At 45.2% G+C, this 20902-nt stretch overlaps 1 protein-coding gene across 3 annotated transcripts in view; it reads left to right on the top strand.

Annotated features, from left to right (window-relative positions):
* Positions 1-1047: 1047 nt before the first annotated feature.
* Positions 1048-20902, top strand: part of LOC147629415 (receptor-like serine/threonine-protein kinase NCRK) — a 62492-nt gene continuing 42637 nt past the window's right edge. For 2 of the 3 annotated variants that reach the window (XM_086812687.1, XM_086812688.1), the window contains exons 1-7: positions 1048-1509; positions 1635-1769; positions 2035-2222; positions 2302-2488; positions 3067-3336; positions 3730-3974; positions 4052-4351. In XM_086812687.1, the coding sequence (XP_086668813.1) occupies positions 1419-1509; positions 1635-1769; positions 2035-2222; positions 2302-2488; positions 3067-3336; positions 3730-3974; positions 4052-4351 (1416 nt within the window). In that variant the 5' untranslated portion in view covers positions 1048-1418. The remainder of the gene's footprint in view (positions 1510-1634; positions 1770-2034; positions 2223-2301; positions 2489-3066; positions 3337-3729; positions 3975-4051; positions 4352-20902) is intronic. The other variant, XM_086812689.1, reaches the window with a different exon arrangement.

Here is a 20902-nt window from a genome sequence, read left to right as displayed (position 1 = left end):
TATATATATATATATATAATTTTTATGTTTATTATTTAAATACATATATATTTAGAATATATATATATATATATCTGTGTATATGTGTGTGTGCACGTGCATGAGTGTGTGTGTTTTATTATATTAAATTTATAATAATTAAATATATATTATGAAAAAAATATTTATATGTGTGTGTGAATATATATCTATATACATATACATACATACATACATATATCTATGTATGTATGTATATATATGTATGTATGTATGTATGTATATACATATATGTCTCTGTGTGTGTATGTGTGTGTATATATAAACACCGGTTAACAATCGACCTTCCGAAGAAGGCGGGTTTCGCCCACTTTGATTGAAATGGAGAGAGCCCCAGCTTCAAAGTAGTCAATTTGATTTTCATTTTTGAATTTGGGTAGGGTCGTTACCCTGCTTGAATGCTCGCTTCAAAGTAGTCAATTTGTAATTTAAGTAGTCAATGTATAGTTGCCAGCTTTACCATGAATCCATGTCACTAGTACACTAGTACTAATCAATCATCCTCATACAGTTAAGCCTGAATTTAGCCCCATCAGTAAAGCACAACAGCACTGATTATCTTCTAATCCTCATATTTATGATTCAATAAGCACCCACCTAAGACCGCCGTTAATCCAGGGTAATTGCACCGATTTGCTCCTGTTAATTTTCTGTGGTTTACTTGTAAAGACGATCATTGGAGCCTACTTTTTTTGCGTCAGCAGCACATTATTGTTAGAATCAAAGTAGAAGAAGGGTTGAACCCATAAGATGATGGTTTCACCCTTTGCTCTCAAACAACTACTTTGACATCTATGTAATTAGCTTCAAGATTAGCAAATTAAGCTGGGATGAGATGGAGGGAGTGAATTATTTTAACCCCCTTGTCAAGCATGGAATTAGATATAATATTGTGATCATGTATGTATGTGCTAGGAGGTCTCCATCATCGTTAGTTAAACGGTGGAGGGCTACCATCATCATTTTTCATTTATTATTATTATGCTGAAAACTCAGCAATTGTTCCACCACCACCCACATTCCGTCACCGCGACACTTTTTACAGACTCTGTGTTGCTGAAAGCATGACAGCATTGCAGTCATCTCCATAGCCTTGTGCTTCACACAATTTTTCTGAACCTTCCTTCCTCTAAAGATTGTGAATACAATGATATATAATAGTGCTAATTGGTTATCATGAACTCCTCACGCATGCGTATGCCAACGTAAATTTATCATATTTAATTAGCTTTAATGACAATTTTGGAAAATCAAAATCGCCCAAATGCGTATCAGAGAGACCCAACAAGGCCCTGCAGATGCATTTGAGAGAGAGAATGGGGTTTGGGGAATTTCCAGAAGAATTGGATGCTTAGAGCTGGCCTTTTTGAGTTTTGGCAATGCGCACTAGTAAGAGGGGAAGGATGTGGAAAGCTAGGCAGCACTTCTTGATACTTTGCTTTCTCATAATTGCAGCTGCTTGTGGGAAAGGTTGGAGCCGAATGCGCTCTCTCTGCATTTCTGGTCTTGTGGGTTGAAATTGCAATGGGAATGAGTTCTTTTGACATTAGTTTTTTTTTTGTGTTCGACCTTGATTGGAGGATTGATCTTTGCAGGCGCCCTTGCAAGTGAGAAGAATGAGACCTGGGCTTGTTTGTGTGGACCAGGTGGTCTCATTGGGACTCAGCTCTACACTGGTGATGAAAAGCTGGGTTTCACAGAGTGCAGCTGCCCAACAACAACAACAGGAGGTAAGGACCAAGCACAAATCAAACCAAAACATAAGCTTAAACAACCCACAGTGACCGTTAATTGCTCCATAATAGTAAGGTTTATCGAAAGATCTACATCACAAAAAGGAGGAGCACATTCACAAAACAGTAATGCACAAACCTTGATAGCCTATGCACATCTTGCCCAGCAAATATGCCAAGCTTACAGGGGCTTCTCTTTCATGAGCATAACATAATGGGTCTTTAGAACATCTATATTGGCTTTGGGGATATTTCTGTGCAGATTGCCTGGTGTGTCCGGTGGGCCAAGTTTTGGACCCTTTACACGATCATAATGAGAGCTGTGTCTGTTCAAGCCCTCTGTTTGTGATTATACGTCTAGTACAACTAAGGCTCTCCAACTACACCCAGAGTTTGGAGAAAACCTTCATAAATGATTTAGCATCCTACCTGCAGCTATCTCCATCCCAGGTACATGTCTACAGTTTGTTTCGTTTCTGCTTCTTGTTGTATGCCGTACATCCATTCCTCAAAAGGGGATCATTTTCAGGTGATTCCCAGTGCAAGGCGGAATGGGAGCGTGATCTTGGATGTGTACATTTTTTCTCCGAGTCAAGACCTGTCAAATGCAGGAAACCTGCTGCTGCAGAAAAATAGTACACAAGACGGTGGCCCATGGGACCCTTTAATTGGACCTTGGAACTTGCTCTACGTAGGGAATGTTTCATTCAAATCAGGTGATTAATATTAAATTTGTAAAACGCAGATCACCTCTTCTGTAACATGCATGCATGCATATATACACACATGCATCCATCGTACACATGTATGTTGTGTGGATACAACAAGAAGCACACATTGTATATGTATAGTATATGTATGTGTGCACATAAACGTTCATGCATGTATACATACCTATTTGTATTTATTCACAGAGGATGGAAGAGGTTTGCTGTTTAAGATGTATGGTGTAATCTCAACAAGGAGAAATTCTACTCTCTTCACACCTATTCACACGCTTTTGGCTTGGCTTGCAAGTTCCCAACTGCAGAAATTCAGCTTCATAGCTAGATGCCTGTGCATGTTGATGATGATGAGGCATGAAGACGTGGAATACGGCATGTTGATGATTTTGCATATTAACATGGCTTCTTATTGAGTCACTTGAATTTTGGAGTTGTGGTATTCATACATTTGAACAAGAGCCATCTGGAATGCATATTGCCCTTCTGTCACCATGAGTAGTCTTAAGGTTTGAGACCGTTAAGCACCTGATAAGAAGGTACTAATGCTGATATGTTGTGCGCTTGAACAGGTCAACCTTATGGAGTCTCTTCTGGGAAGGATTTTGATGGAAAGCTTTTAGTACTAGTTCTTGTTTTGTGTGCTACCATTATAGTAGCATTACTGCTAACATCCTTCATTTTTTTGGTGTACAATAAACGAAAGAACCGAAGACATCCTACCATTCTTTGGTTTGAGGATGACAGCAGCTCTAGTGGCTTCAGGACTTTGCTAAGTCATCGGTCTTCACCAACTGAGAAGTTCCAAGTCTACGACAACACATGCTTCAATGGTAGCACAGGTGTATGGACTTTGAAAAACACATACATATTCTTTTCATTTCTTTGTTATGCCATTTCAAAATTTTCACTCTGGAGCTATCTCTTCACAAAAGAGCATGGGCCATGCTCAAGGTTCATTATTGTTTTTGTATATGTACATATGTGTGTGCATGCATGCCTGACATACAGAAATACATACATAATGCTAGGCTTGTGCACCTACTTTTGAGCACTAATGATATGGCAAGGATGTCATATCAATCACTCAATGTGTGATGTAATACATCAAATAATAGTTGATGATGTGAAGGCTTGTGGGTGGATTTTTGTGGGAGTTTCTACCGTTTGCAAACCCATGTATAAGATTGTCCATACTGTAATCGGTTGCTTTTCGATGGGTGTCATCCTTTCAGGCTGCATAGGGAGGCGATCGTTTAAGACGAGCTCCAAAATGGGGCCTCTTCTTGGTAGGGTTACAAGGCAGTTCTCCTATTCAGAACTACAAGAGGCTGCTGGGGGCTTTTGCAAGTCAAATGTGATAGGTGTTGGTGGAAGTAGCAGTGTTTACAAAGGTTGCCTTAAAGATGGTAGAGATGTAGCCATCAAAAAGCTGAATGCAAGATGCGGACCCGGTTTAGATCCAGAGTTTTTGCTAGAGGTAATTTTGGTTGTTTTTTTTTGCATCCATATTTCATCGCTGACGGATTCATTAAATACACATTCACATGTCTACAGGTAGAGCTTCTTTCGAGACTTCATCATTTCCATTTGGTTCCGCTTGTTGGGTACTGTATTGAAACTCATGGGAGAGATGTTGAAAGGCTGCTGGTCTATGAGTACATGCCCAATGGTAATTTACGGGAGCATTTGAATCAACTCTTTGGAAAAGAAAACCTCAACTGGGCAGCACGTTTGAGGATTGCACTGGGGGCAGCAAGAGGACTTGAATATCTTCATGAAGCGGCAGATCCGAGGGTTCTTCATCGAGATTTCAAATCAAGCAATATATTGCTTGATGAAAAATGGAGGGCAAAGGTTGGTTTTTTCCCCCAGAAAAGAGACTTCTGTTAACAGTGAAATAAAATCATACAAAGGGAGTTCTCCAGCCAAAAGGTAGGGAGATTGCAACCAATCGGAGGCACTATGCTGCCATAAAGCCCCATAGCAGTGGAGGAGAATACCATGGTTCCACTCTCATAAATCTGCTGTGTCTTGTCTGCACAGCTCTAGAAGATCCTTGCATACGGAGTGTGAACGGCATCACTCCATATATTGCAAATACACTGGGTGTTACAAACCGAAGGCCTCTGAGCAGTTGGTCTTCCAGATATGCCACGTTGTGATACTAGCAATAATCTCCCAAGGGTGTCATACTCAGCGAAGGTAGTGTGTATTGTAACTGGGGGATATCTTGAATCAAATATCTCTGAGCTATGCCCCTATGGACATATAACAGGATCTGCTCCCCTGCCCTCAAAAAGAAGCTGTGGGCCTGACTGAGTCTACCATGCAATAGCACCCCAAGCAATATAGATAGGACCACTCAATCTACCCAAGGGCTGGGCTTTAGATACCCAGATCCTCTATGCTTTTTTGTGTTCTCATTAGCAATGAAACACTGTCTCGGATGGAGCTGAGCGTCTAGGACAAGAGGGGTCCACACCAAAAATAGATCTCCATTGGTTGGTGGGCAACCTACCGTGTAGAAATAGCCGTAAGAAGTAGGATACCTGGTTCCTCCTATATCAGTGCCAGAGTCTGCCAGAATCTCCTCTGCAGGGGGAGTGTAATGTCATATGCCGTCCAAAATAAATGGAATAGAAGGCAACAACCTCTTCCTCCGTTGGTTTATGGAATCCCATCACCTGAAGGGGCACGCTTGTCCTAGAAAAAAACCCCAACCACAAGTGGTGATACTCATCTAAGAATGTACTAGTGATCCAGCAGTAGGTATAGCTGCATCAATCTGTGCAATCTATCGCTGACTCCCTCGGAGATGTTGGGTAGATGCCTTTTTGTGATCATGTGGAAGACTTTTAAAGTTCTTCCAATCAAGGATTGCTGCTGCTTGACTTAGCCTCGACATCGACTCTTCCATCCCTCCAGAGTGGCTGGGAGTGTTCACGAGGCACAGTATACCCCTGGCAATTCATGGCGTGGATGAGTACTTCGCTCTACTCACCTTCTCTATTGGGCTTCATGGCAGACTGGAGAGATCAGAGACCCCCTTAGAGGACCTCAGGGGATGCACCTTGCAAAGGGTGAGGGTGATTGGCTTTCACGCGCATGAGTGGCACATCGACCCTTCACTGGACAAGGTGGCCACAGAGAGACTATGGCGGCTATGGATGTGGGAGGGCCAGCGTATTACAGTTCTCCAGGGGGACTTGGGAGAGTGGACATGGCAGGATCCAGAGGACAGAGAGGAGTTGCCTGGTACCCCCTTCTTTGTTTACACTGCATTGCTGGGCTGCAGGATTTGGATGTCGGAGGTAGAGGGCATTCCAGAAGCCACCAGCACATTGGCAGTCCTAGGGCCTCCTCCTGCATTTTCTCGCAGATTTTTGGAAGCGGCTTTGGGATAGCTTTCGGCTGCGGAAGATCACTCTTTTCATGTGGCAGCTGGCACATATGAGCTTAGTACTTGGCACTTGGTTGGCCACTGGGGGAAGACCAACATTATGTCAGACGTGTGGCCATCCCTAGGAGTCTCAGCATCACTGTCTTTGGGATTGACCAAAGACCCAGTAGGTTTGGCAAAGGGTCCTACGCATTTTCACTATGGATCAAGCTCCCACCCGTATTGTTAGGTGGGGCACTGTTTCTTGGGTAATTGAGGGTGCGATCATCATGCCATATGAGGAGGAAGGTGGGGGGCTAGCCGCCCTTTAGGTCTCTCACCGTCGTATTTCCACTGTGCTAGTTCCAGCTTCGGCTCGATGCAACGAAGCCATCAAAGGAACTCTCACCTCACCAGCGGAGTCTATCTGGAGCATTGGCTCGATATCATTCATATCCTCTGTGGTGGTTAGTGGGGGAAGCTTTAGGGTGGCTCAAACCACATGAGGAAGCGTCGAGAGGCCTTCCTCAAGATCTGGCGGCATGGTCCCTTTCTTACAGATAGTGGTGGTGAGCCCACTTGGCATTAAGACCACCTGTGTGGTTATTTCCCCCTCCCCCCATTGTATGAGATAGCCTTCTCCGAGAGCGGCTGGTCGGAAGAGAAGTGTATCCTCCCCTATGTTCATCTTGACTAGCGTTTCCCCTTTGGGGACAGATTTGTACTTGCCATCTTGGATGTTTTCTTGGTAACTAATAGAAGCATCTTTTTCCAAGGAAAAAAAGGTATTGCCTTTGCTTATTGCTTGGATGGGGGGCCATGGTGGTGCAAGGCCGGTCCATGGTACAACCCATCACCTGGATGCCCTTTAAATTAGCAAGAACCTCCCCTATCTTCAAGAATAAAGCTTCTTGCATCTCCGTTGCCTTCTTCATTGCCTTTTTCTTCGACTATACCAACCATTGACACAAAAAGCCTTTGCACCAAGAAAGCTCTCTATCATTAAACCACCGAGTTAAGAGGGACCGCCCGATCTTTTGAACGAGGCTAGAATCTTCATCACTTGACCTTGGTGATGCGAGGACATGGTCACCTTAGGAAGGGCGGTATGTTAATCATTATGGTCAAAATGGCCTTGCTTGTCCTAGGCACTTTACGGTTTTACCTTTTTGTATAGGAAACTTATCTTTTGTAAGAGGGTGTTTATAAGACCTCCATGCAAGGCAACCAAGGTCTCTATTTCTAGCCTCATGCAAAAAACGTGAGAGAGAAGAGGATGAACTCAAGAAAAGCAAAAATAAACCTAGCTTGGCATACCATGTTTAACAACCCAACCATTATATATACTAGTGACCTCGGGCGTCCATTGTGTATCTTCCCGGCCACACACCATACTCACACGCCCCCTGTGTCCCTGCTGGTATCCCCATGCTACACACCACTGGGTCTTTGGCCTACAACCTTCATCCACGAACGTTACCTGTTCACACTTATTATTATAAGCGATGATATGCAATAGTATGCCGCCATTGGTTTATCCACGCAATGTCCGCGTGTCCCACACATTACTGGCGTGTAAATTCCACATAACAATGTATGGTCGCATGTGTTACGACGTGTAAGTCCCACATATTGCCACGTGTAAGGGTCATAACATTCTTTTCCCCTTTTCGGAATCATCGTCCTCCTCGATGACAAATCGAGAATAATGCTTTTGAAATTGAAATTCTGTTTCCCAAGTTGAATCTATCAAAGGATGCTCTTTCCATTTTACAAGGAACTCGCAAAGAGTACGATTTCGCAATCATCTTTCTCTTCATTCCAAGATCTGTTCTGGTCCATGATCTTCTTGATCAGGTTCCTGCAAAGCAATCATACCATCAACTAAATTATCGTCGTCGTGAAGATAACGCTTCAATCGACTCACATGAAATACTGGGTGGACATGATAGTCTTGTGGTAAGCCTAACTTACAAGCCACATCTCCGGCTCGTTTCAAAATCGTCCACGGCCCACAATATCTAGGCGACAACTCAGTAGATTTACTCGCACGAAGCGTCTCCATTCTTCGAGGAACAAGTAGAAACGTTTTCTCCCCTTCTGTAAAAGAACGAGCTATTCTCTTAAGATTAGCATACTTAACCACTCAATCCGTAGCCCGACAGATATAATCTCGAGCTCTAACTAAATTTAACTGCATTTGGGACAGAAATTCAGCAAAACTGGGTGTCTTCTGAGGTACCTGGCATCAATAGATTATCCCACAATTCAATTCAAATGGAGAAAATTTTGTAGAGGAATGCTTGCTTAATTATACGCAAACTCTAATAAAGGCAAATACTTTTTTCAATCGCTTTGTCGTTCTCCGACATAAGCTCTTAACATATCCTCCAAGACTTGATTGACTCTCTCGGTTTGATCATTACGATCTCTAGACTCTATCTGACACAATGGATTTTGGCAAGCCATGTAATCTAAACACATTGGCAATAAATAATTCTGCTACTTGCGGAGCTTCAACCTTGTTAGTAGTAGGAACAAAATGTCCCATCTTAGATAATCTATCCGCAGTGACAAAGATAGTATTATAACCTTTCCTAGTTCTGGGTAAACCCATAATGAAATCCATGGAAATACTCTACCATTTCCTCTTTGGAGTAGGTAATGGATGTAACAATCCAAGTGACTTCATACCCTCGAATTTATTAACTTGACAGTGTAAACAATGTGTCACATAATGATTAACATGTTTCTTTAATTGTGGCCACCAATAGAAACGTCTAATGAGCTCAATTGTTTTCTTTATTCTCGGGTGTCCAGCACATGGACTTTGGTGACATTCTCGTGTCACTAATACCCTCATATTATTTGAGTCTGGAACGCATACCTTGCCATTTCTCTTCAGAATTCTATTCTCAATGGTAAATCTACGTTTACCAGACAATAAATGAGACATGTATTCTATGACCGATCTCATTCTTGACTATATTGAAACTCATCTGATACATTATACGAGACAATGCATCGGCAAAAAATATTTTCTTTTCCTTGTCTATACAAGATTTCCATGTGAAATTCTTGCATCAATTTGGCCCATCTTGCCTAAAGACCTCTTAAATCCGGCTGGTTACAAAAATACTTCAATTTATCATGATCCGTGTATACCTTAAGCTCAGCTCCATACAAGTAATGCCTCTACACCTTTAGTGTATGTATAAGTGCATATAATTCAAGCTCATGTGTGGGCCACTTGCATTGTGAACTACCGAGTTTCTTTCTTTCAAAAGCCATTGGTCGGCCTTCTTGGCTCAACACAGCTCCTATGGCAATGCTACTTGCATCTGTCTCAACGATAAAAGGGAATGACGGATCCATGATCTTCAACATAGGTGCAATTGCAACGGCCTGCCTTAACTTATCAAAACTTTGTTGTTGAATGTGGGTCCAGACGTAAACAACAGTTACTTGCAACAAGTCAATCAATGGCGTTACTATTTCAGAATAGAAAATAATAAACTTTCGATAAAAACCAGATAGCCCTAAGAAATATCTGAGTGCAGTAATATCCATTGGAATAGGCCATGCCAAGATCACTTCTACTTTCTTCGCATCCATCTTTACGCCTAGCGTCGATATAATGTGTTCCAAATACTCAACTTTCTCTTAACATAGGAAAGTCTTTTGTTTATTGGCATACAACACATTTTTCTTGAGCACACCAAATATTGTAAACAAGTGTGGTTTGTGCTCTAGTAAAGATTTACTATAAACCAAAATATCATCAATAAAATCCACCATAAATTTACCCATGAATGGCCTAAAGATATCATTCATAAATAAATTCATTTGCTCCCGCAAATCATGCATTCATTGATGAAGCGGGAAAGACTCGAGTGATGGTGGGGTAGAGTGATCGGAATCCATTTTGATCACGAACCGAATGACGAAAATATAAAGAGTAGGGATAAGTGAGCCCCCTCGTCGTAAAAATATCAAAGCCGACGAAGATGGAAGTCGCGAAGAGCAACAATTTTGAAGATCGGTCCTAGAGCTTCAAGAAACAGTCCATCGAAAAGAGGAATTTCTCTTGTGGTGTTTTAGTCGGCTTGCACTAGTGCGACTGCTAGCTATTTGTTTTTGTTTTTCGAGCTGGGGTTAGAGACGAGTGGGCTCGTTTTGAGACTGGAACAGAGAAATGCTTTTGTCATTAGCTTCACGGTCCCCACTCTTAGAGACAGTTTCACTACTTCCTTACGGCATTACCCTAGAAGGCCCAAGAGCTGGGCATGACAGCGACCAAGTACTCTTGGAGGAGCCCAGGTACTGTGGGACTTGCCACTTGGCGCACCCACTAAAAACTCTATACACTCGGCAGATTTTTGGATAGGAATTGCCCTACCCAAGTTGGGCGTTGGCTCAAAACTGTTAGCTATTGTGTGGCTAGCAAGCACCTTTGTTGGGTGCTTGTGACTTGGCCCTACAAGAAGCTGCAGGTGACGGCCATAGCAACGACAACGTGCGTTGCTGCAAGGCCATCACCTACAATTGTTAGCTATTGTGTGGCTAGCAAGCACCTTTGTTGGGTGCTTGTGACTTGGACCCACAAGAAGCTGCGGTTGATGGCCACAGCAACGACGACGTGTGCTATTGCAAGGCCATAAAAAAAGTGGTTGTTGTGTTGTGTGGCTTGGATAGCACCACCCAAGGGCTTAGTCACAAGGCCTATAGATGACAGCCAACACAAACGATAGCAACAATGACGACGACAGTGGATGGAAAACTTGACGGACGGATAGAAGCAGCATTGACGGAAAAACGTGACGAACTGGAGGGATGATGATTCCGCCTCCTCCTTGCAAGCTCAAGACAAGCTCCAATCTGTTGCAAAGCTCCCCCATAGCCAAGAACCAAATGCTAGGCTCTGATACCAAATGTAAGACCTTCATGCAAGGCAACCAAGGTCTTTGTTTCTAGCCCAGTGCAAAAAACATGAGAGAAGAAGATGAACTCAAGAATAGCAAAAATAAACCTAGCTTGGCATACCATGTTTAACCACCCAACCATTATATATACCAGTGACCTCGGGCATCCAGTGTGTACCTTCCCGGCCACACACCATACTCACGCGCCCCTTGTGTCTCCACTGGTATCCCCATCCTACACATCACTGGGTCTTTGGCCTATAACCTTCACCCACAAACATTACCCGTTCACACTTATTATTATGGGCGATAATGTGCAATAGTATGCTGCCATTGGTTTACCCACCCAACGTCGGCGTGTCCCATTCATTATTGGCATCTAAATCCCACGTAACAATGTATGTGTCCCACGTGTTACCACGTGTGAGTCCCATGTATTGCCATATGTAAGGGTTGTAACAGTGTTGCAATTTTTGAAGCGGTCTTACTTTGTGCTTAATGAGAAATGGGGAAGTCTTTGACTTTGTGTATATACTTGCTCACGATTAGACACAGGAGTAGGCAACTTGTTTATAAGGTAATTTGACATTAAGTATTCCCCTTGTAACATGCAACTGGTTTGATTGTGTAATGCATAGCAAGATCTTCTTGTATAATGTTAGTGATCATGAAGCAATCCACTTTTATCTTTATACATAAGAGATAAGAGCTGGATAGAGAGAGAGAGAGAAAAGAAAAGATATATTAACGTCTACGGAAGACCAGATTAGCCTATGAGACAAATCTGTATACAACAAGTCCATGTCTTGAGTATCATGGAGAGAGAGAGAGAGAGAGAGAGAGAGAGAGAGAGAGAGCAGAGATGACACCAGATTTGATCCTAATATACCCACTGCAGGGCCCTCTCTCGCATGTAGGAGTATTTTCTTTATTACTTTGAAGAACTTTGCTACAATGCAGAGAACATACTGAGTATGACTGATGGAGATTGCCAAATGCAAGGACATTGTAGGGAGGGCAGCCATCAAGGCTGGATGCTGAAGCAAAGCTTTGGATTGCCTTGGGGACTAAAGCACTAGGTGCTTGGCTGAGAATGATTCATGCAAAAGACTGAAGTCTTAGGCACACATGTTCTATTGCTGGATTGATTGATTAATGAGATGATTTATGCAAGGAATGCGGGTCTGCTTATAGGCCCTTTTAGGTTGCTGGTCTGTGCTAGAAACATGTTGTCGGTCAGGTGAAAAGTCCACGACTGAGGAAAAATCAGCAGTTAATGCTGAAAAATATTCCATCTGTAGCATGGAATAGGTTGATTGTTGTAACACGCAACAAATCCTTCTTTAAACCTGTGAGTTTATGCAATCCACTTTACTTAAGAGAGAAGATGAGGGTCGACACTAGATTGGGTCCCAATTACCAATGAAACGCCACCCCCCACCCCCTCCTCCCCTTTTGCCCGTGCGCAAGTAGGAGTATTTGCTTGTATTACTGTACAATGATGTGAATGATGATTGTGGACGGCCAAACGCAAGGACAAAGAAGACCGAATGCATGCTGAACCATATGTTGACCCAATAGCATTGTAGAAGACTCTATGAAGCCACTTATGCAAGCTCAGATTTGTTGAAGGTTTGCACATATGCTGGCTGAAGATGAGAGGACTTGGACTGAAGCACGGGGTGCTTGAGGCTGGTTTGTATGCTCGAAGAACCCTAGGGATCTTAAGCACTCATGTTCTCTTGATTGCTTGACTGAATACTAGTGGAGTAAGATGATTTATGCAATGATCTATGGGGCGCCTAATATATGAGATGGATGCTGCTGGCCGGTTCTAATATGCTGCTGTTGGCCTGTTTTACATCCCACGACTTGTGACAAATAAGGCTGGCCCATGCATCAATGCTTCTATATGCTGTTACATGCTTTCTATATGCAACTATAGGACTGACTTATGCATGTCCTAACCTCAGATGACTCTATATGCTTGTTCTCCAAGTGAGTTAAGGGTTTGACCTTGATACCTAAGGTTGGGAAACTGGCCTACGTAGCTCATGCCTTGGACTAGGGTTCTGGGGCTCACAATGGGGCCTTGGCATACGGAAACTATTCCTAAAAAGGTAATGATGTATAATATTACATTGAATGTTGAGCTAGTGTGTCACATAGCACCACAGTGCAGGGTGCATCAGGGTGCATGTGACATTTATTCCTGCTTAGGTTGCGGCAGGTTCATGGCTTTGAAATAGTCCGACAATATCTATGGGTACTCTTGGAAGAACTCTTCGTCTAGCCATACGGCTCATGAGTGCCTTGATCCTTGAACTTTGTGTTGTAGAACTGTCTTTGTGTGCGACTGGAACCATGCTTCTATCTGTGGAGGAGAATCTGCTTCGGCTCAATGACTTCGGCTTCGTAAACCATCTCAAGTTGTTGCTCATTTGAGACCACCTGTAAAGCTAGTCCAACATAGGGCTTCAACCAAGAAACATGGAAGACATTGTGCATAGTCCAATTATTTGGAAGCTTGAGCTTCATGGAGACGTCATTGATCTTTTTGATGATCGAAAAAGGGCCAAAGCTTCGAGACGAGAGCTTGGGACAACGCTTGCCCACTTGCTTCAATCTCTGCTCATGATCCAAAGATACACCCAATCCTCTTCTTTGTAGTTGACATCTCTTCTAGATTTGTTGGCTTGGCTAGTGTATGCTTCCTGAGCTTTGACGAGACACTCCGTTATTGACTCAATGATTTTGGAAAATGTTTATGTGGTCTTGTTGGTCTCCAAGGAAGGCAACACCATCTCCTATAAGAAGTGACAAGAAACAGCAGCCAAAGGCAGCCTCATAAGGAGTCCGACCAATACTGGGTATCGTTCAGGATTGCCTCTACCAAAGAAAGATAATTCTTCCACTTTGATTGTTGATCATGGTGATATGACTTGAGAACATCAAATGCAAGCTGATTATATATTTATTTGTGGCCATCTGTGTGGATAGAATGCACTGAACAACTATAACTTGGTTCCAAAGTTGTCGAATAATGCTCTCTAGAAATGTGAAGTAAACTTGTCCTTGGCAAACCACATATGGGGTACCAAAAGTGAAGAACAAGCGAGTGATATCTTCTGTTGTGGCCGTGTGCTTGCACGAAATGAGCATGCAAAACTTACTGAACCGATCGACAATCGTCATGCATTGTGTGTTTCTGGATCCAAATGCTGTTGGAAGGGGTCCTATAAATCCATGCTGATATCTCAGAAAGGTTCTTTTGGAACTGGTAAAGGTTGTAGCGATCCCGCCTGCTTTGTATAAGGAACCTTAACCTTTTGGCAAATTTGACATGACTGGACATGTTGATAAACAATTCCTTCTCATTTTTGGCCGATAAAATGAACGCTCTAACTTCGCCAATGTATTGTTGATCTCTGACAAGAGAGTCATGGGCATTGTGAAGAAGTGCGTGTCCCTATTCCCTTAGTATGCATAGCTGCTTCTTGCAGAACAACCAGCCATCGTGGATGGTATAGTGACGTGGTTTTGATTGAAGCGCCAATCTATATTGAGTCGAAAATTTCAAAGAATCCTCGTACTATGCATTCATACAGTCTAAATCCTTTCCTTGTATTTCTAGCATAGTGGACTCTTGCAATGTGTAAATGGTACCTTTGTGACTTAGAGCATCAGCAACGAGGTAATTTTTACCAGGGATGTATTCAATCATACCTCCAAATTGCCGTAAAATCTCACTCCACCTAGCTTGTCTATCATTCCATTGGCTCTAGGCATGGTTTGCAACCATTTAAGTGCTTGACTCCATTGGGAACTAGGTATGATCCATCTTAACTGTGAATTCCCTCCCATAAAGGAAAGGATTCCAATGCTTAAGAGCCGTTGTCATGTGCACAGTGTGTATCTACCGTGTGCTACACGCACGCAAGACTAGCTTCGAGGTTTGGGGAAGCTTGGAGCTAGGCAGACTGATTGGCGAGCTGAGTTAGGGATAGACTAACGGGCGGGCACCCAAGTATGGACGGGCGGGCACCCAAGTGTGGACGGGCGGGCACCCAAGTGTGGACGCTCGATGACCGGCCAAGAGCCTATAAAAGGGTGGCCAAGGTTAGTCATTAGTCATATAGAGTCTCGCCAGATTTGTGAGAGCTCTATGGTCTGGAGTCTGGATCTAGTGCAGATGTGCACCTGCTTTATGCGGCCGAGGCCGGCAGCAATCTCGAGGCCCGCGAGGGTAGCTTCGTGGCGGTATGGGACGTTGCGAGGTAGAGATTGGTCGGTACGTCAACCTAGTTAGCTCAACTCGTGGTTCGGTGGGGACAGCCAAGACTGTGGGCTTGCCCACGGCTGTCGTGGTTGGGAGGTGAGTCAGGCCTGCACCCCCCTTCTTGTTTATTTATTTGTTTGTTTGCAGGTTTCGAGTCTCGAACCGGGAGCGTTCTACGAGGAGATCCTTTGGGGTTTTGACAGCCGTCATCACCCCCAGTAACTCTTTGTGATATAATGAATAGTTCTTTTCTACGTCATTCAATTTCCGGCTATAATAAGCCACTCGGCGCCCTTCCTGTTGGAGGACAACCCCTATGGCTAAATTGTTGGCATCAGTAATCACCTCAAAAGGATCATCCCATGAAGCCAACTTCAGAACCGGAGACTCGGAGGCAACTTTCTTCATTTCATGGAATGCCTCCAGTACTTTGCCCATAACGGACACCTTCTGACGGCGTGTCTTCATGCCCTTGAGCAAGTCCGTAAGAGGTGCTGCAAGGTCAGAAAATTTGTCCATGTGGGAATTGTATGCGTGATAGAGACCTACAAAAGAGTGGATCTTCTGAGCATTCTTGGGAATGTCTCATTTGAGTTCAAGGCTAATCCCGTCTACGTTGATGACATATCCCAGATAGTGGATTTTCACGACTCCAAATTCACCCTTCTTTGCAAGAGCTCATTGTCTCGCAGTAGTTGCAAGACCTTTTCAACATCCCGCTCATGCTACTCCACAATGACAAAAAAGATTAGTATATCATCTAAAAAGATGACACACACTCCAGTTCGCCCTCCAATGCCTTAGAAAGGCAATAGGGAAACTTACTGTGGGTGGTTCTATCCCAAGGACCAACTCAATGCGATGATCCTTAGGACGACTCGGTGGGAGTTCAAGGCGGGAGATCATCCTTCAATATAATACCTTGATACTGTGCAAGGAGGCCTTACATCCTTTGCTTCAAAGGGGTTGCTAGTTGAACAACAAACTGTTGGTTACGGACGTAAATCAAAGAAAAAATTCGGCTCCTTTTCTGATGGCTCTTTGGGCCTAGATATGGGAGATGAGTGGAATTCCAGGAATGCTTTCATCCCCATGAATCAACATAGGCTCAGGAACACCATCAACAATCGTGGAAGTGTCATGCCTCCAATCAAGGATGGGTGCATACTTTCTAGACTACTAAATGTCTAGAATCATATCGAGGTGAGACAATTAAGTGCTGTTGTTTTGAACCTTGAATTCAAACTACTGAGCCTAATGGGAAATGTGAGTGCCAAGACTAGGTGTGAACCCGTCTACGTCCAAATTATGGAGTACAAGTGTACAACTCATCTTTTTAGCCAATAGAGGAGAAATGGCATCCTCAGAGCTACCCATATCGAAGAGAACAATAAATTGTTGTCCCTTCGCTGTGGCATAAGCATGGATGAGGGCTTTCTTTTGCCCCTCAATCTCACCCTCCTACTTATTGTCAGACACCATTGTTGGTAGTAGGTACCGAGTTTAAAGCGGCTAAGAGTTGTACGACATTAGTGGTTGATGTTGGAGGTAGCGGTGGCTACTGTGGTGGCAGATGTCTTGGAGGCTTGCTCAGCCTACCACTCGGTACAATCTTTCTTACCATGCCCCACAGTGTCGCAGAAGAAACCCTTGTACCGTGTTTGCTTGTCTGGTTGGAGATATCCACTAGTAATTTTCTCCTTGGCCTTTTCCTCAGGTGTCTATATTCCCTATCTTTCTTGCCTCTTGAGGTGCTCTGGGAATCTTTTTTTGTATACTTGCTATTCTAAGCTACCTTCCCCGATTGGGATAATGACTATTGGGTGGTGAATGACTGCTGTTGGGGTTTGGAGCTAGGCTAGATCCGCTTGGGCTTATCTCCATTCAACATCATTTTCTGATTCTGAGTGAAAGGAAGAGCCCTGTCATATGAATGTGGCTCAAAATTATGCATGGTGATCCTCATGTCCCTGAGGGCTGGGTCTCCAAAGTCGCAAGAAAGCTTTCCGTCGCTTCCACATGCGGTCTGAACCTCCCTGTAACTTCACCCATTGATCGTGGAGGGTGTGAATGATATCAAGCCATATGCTCCTGATGGTCTCTGCCGGCGGAGTGTGGGTATCCTCGATGACCTCATTGCATCTAGCATGCCATATGTAGGTTGCAATGCTATTGCAAATCTTCCATCTTTGGCATGAGCCTGGACGCTAGTCGCGTGTAGGTGGGGCTGTGATGACTGGTACTGCTGCAATACGATGGTGATAGATTTGAAGGCCTAGCGTCCCCCCATCATCCTCATCAGCCCTCACCACTCCAGCCTCTATGGCCCAAGTGGTAGTGCCCTATGTGATGATCCGGGTCGATGCCTTGTCCATAGCAAAGATGCGGAGAATCCTCTGCCAGATCTGTTGAGCCTTTGGGAAATCCCAAAGGCAATGTCTCTCAGTCTCCAAGGGGTGGCCGCACTGCGGGCAAGCTGCTGGTCGACCATCAACTGTAGCCAAGTACCAACCACTAAACTCCTATGTGCCATCAACCAAAGAAAGAGGGTGATGATCTTTCTTGGCTGAAAGCTGTCCCACAGTATCTTCCAGAAATTTGAAAGGAAACGCTGAGAGAGGCCCTGAGACTTCCAATATGCTATTGCCCTACCGGTGTGCCATCTATCTCAGGCATCTGGATCCTGCGGCCTAGTATGTGCAAAGAAGAGGGCATCCAGAGTCTCTCTCGATCTACTAGATCATGCAACCAATTGCTAGCCAAGTACCGATCCGCTGGATCCGCAGGCAAGCTGTTGGTCGACCACCAACTGCTAGCCAAGTACCGACCACTAAACTCCTATGTGCCATCAACCAAAGAAAGAGGGTGATCTTTCTTGGCCGAAAGATGTCCCACAGTCTCTTCTAGAAATCTGAAAGGAAACGCTGTGAGAGGCCGTGAGACTTCCAATATGTTGTTGCCCTGCTGGTGTGCCATCTATCTCGGGCATTTGGATCCTGCGGCCTAGCCGCGCAGTATATGCAAAGAAGGGGGCATCCAGAGTCTCCTTCTGATCCGTTGGATCATGCCAAGTCCTCTCTCCTGGATCCCACTAAAGGCGCGTGAGAGGTCGGCACTCCCATATCCATAGCTGCCATAATCTCTCCCTCGCCACCTTGGCCGGTGTTGGATCAATATGCTGTTCCTGTGCCCGAAAACCAATCACCCTCACCCTCTGTGCAAGGTGCAGCCACTAAAATCCTCCAAGGGAAGCTCAGATCTCTCTAGTCTGCCATGGGATCCAATAGAGAAAGTGAGCATACCACTGTCCTCATCTCCTCCGTGGACCGCCACTAGGATATTGTATCTGGTAAACGCGCCTAGCCACATTGGGGGAGTTGGGTCTGGGGGAGTTAGCCACTCATGAGGGATAGCTGAGTCGATGTCGATGCTAAGCCTATCTCTACCCTGGATCTCTGTCATGCCTCTCTCTTGCACCTATGGGGGTAACTGCCTGTGGGCGATCCGATCTCCAAGAGACCTGACTGGTCCCATACTCAAGGCACCCCAAGAAACGTGCGGTTGGGCCCCTAGCATGTGGCATCAGGGGGTTCTAGACCAAAGGCTGCCAAAGCTGCTCCTTTGATGCAACTAGAACTATTTGTCTAAGGGCGGGCCTAAGGTGCTCCCAAGCACGAAGTAAGCTGGCTGCAAATTTGTCCTCAAAAGCCAGGCTAAAACCATGGGCTTGCATCTCTGTGAAGATCCATCTGGTACTCTGCGGCCAAGGGCCCCCAAGACTCGGAGTCCGGGCTGAAATTCGGGCCAACAGGAAATCCTTCCAGGGCTCACCATCTGAAAGGAGGCCTCTAAGAATCAACTTGCCCAATAGGGCGTGGCTATGAATAGCCGGGTTAATGAGACCTAGCCCCCCTCTGCGACGAGGCTGAATAATCACTTTCCATGCCACCTTGGCCCTGCGTGGCCTCCCATCACTTCCGGTCCATAAGAATTCCAGATCAATCGCTGTACCTGGCCAATACATGCTCAAGAAAAGGCCTAGAACGAAGTGATGTACCACATGGTGGCAACTTGGCAAGAAGTACCTGGTTCGCCACCACCACCCTGCCTGCTAGGGAGAGCCCCGCTGAGCTCCAATATAGAAGCTTCTTCCGAATACTCAGAAGAAGCGGGGTGAGCTGTTGCTCGGGAGAGAGATTAATGCCAACCTGGCAACCGAGATATCGAACTGGAGTGCCCCTTGGGATCCACTGGAAATCCTCAATTGGTTGCCAAGCCAGGGCGGGTGTTGAAACACCACACGACTTGTGCCAGTTGATCTATGCACCTGATGTGCGGTAGAAAACCTCGATCGCCTCTGCAAATCTCTATAGATTCCCCACATCTCCTGCAAGGAAAGCTATTGTGTCGTTTGCAAACTCTCAGTCCAGCAGCTCCTCCTGCGTGCGGAGGGACGACACAATCCTTGAAGCCCAGTCTCCTAGGCGGAGAGAAAACTACTCATGGCCGTTGCGATGAATAGGCAGAGGTAAGGTGCCAAAGGACAGCCTTGTCTAACCGAGCGGGGAGGGGGAATCTGTCACCACGAGCTCCCTGAATTAGAACCTGGCTGTGTGAGGTTGAGTAAAGTCCCGAGACTTCACAAATCCACTCCATGGGGAATCCCATCCGGCTCATACTGCCCTCCAAAAAGCTCCAATCCACCCTATCATAAGCTTTCTCAAAGTCTAGGAGTAGCATGTCACCACTTCTCTGGCAGACGTCTGAAATGATGTCATGATTGAATACATGTGGAAGGGCTCCATGGAAGGATTGGTATCCTGGTGTGAGTTCCTGGCATGATTTATGAACTCATGGAAGGGTGGTAACCCTGGTGAGTGACTCTGGACACATGGAAGGGTGGTTACCCTGGTGAGTACTTTTTGGTCCTGTGTGGACGGCGCCTGTGAACGGGCTAGTTTTTTTTTTGAGAAAAGATCCTTTCATTAGTTATATAAAGACCCCATAGGGCTACAAAAGATCCTCTCCTGCTCGCAAAAAAACAGAGCAGTGGACAAAGCAAGGCAGCCCGGGAGACACTCCCTAGGTGCTGAAAAGTACAAACATCAGTACAAAGAATTGAGGGACTAAATCATACAATAGGAGGGGGGAAAAGCCAAACAGGTGGCCTGTAATGCCAACGGGGGGACCCTGCGTGTAGGGTATAGAAGGGGCCGTTGCGCCAGGTGGTGTGGAAGGCCTGGCGCCGCAAGATCGCCTCATCCGAGTCACCCCGGATGCGGTCATACTGTCCCCGCAGGGTGTGGATCAACTCCTGCCAAATCCCCGAACAGTCTCTGCTGGTGGCTCCAATCTCCCCTCAAAGGCCCTGAAACATCGGGCCCTCTAGGTGAACCAGATGGTGAGGCTGTTGAGGAGCTCCCATCGTAGATCCCTCTCCTGTGTCTAGCTGGCGGACGAGAAATCCGGTGAAGGAACAAGGCGAGGCTGGCCCCTAATGAATCTGATGGCCTGGCTGTCCTGCTCCGTCTCATAGCCCATAGCAGGCCCTGACGAAGTTGACCAAGCAGCGGCACCCCACGTATACAAACCCTCTGGAGAGAGAGGGGCCAGAATACGCAGCATCCGCAGCCAAATCTGCTGCGCCTGAGGGCAACCCCAAAGGCAATGTCTCTGTGTCTCCATAGGGTGGCTGCATCGGATGCAAGCTGCTGGATGACCGCTGTAGACCAGCCAAGTGCCAACTGCTGATCCCCTGTGGGCGACCAGCCACACTGGAAAGTCGAGATCCTGCGGGCCTGTCGACTAGCCCAGAGCCGGTCCCA

The sequence above is a fragment of the Cibotium barometz genome, chromosome 18 (assembly GCF_041138505.1).
Source record: "Cibotium barometz isolate CiBa-2024 chromosome 18, ASM4113850v1, whole genome shotgun sequence".
Classification (NCBI taxonomy): domain Eukaryota; kingdom Viridiplantae; phylum Streptophyta; class Polypodiopsida; order Cyatheales; family Cibotiaceae; genus Cibotium; species Cibotium barometz.
This window is presented reverse-complemented; position numbering and strand designations above follow the sequence as displayed.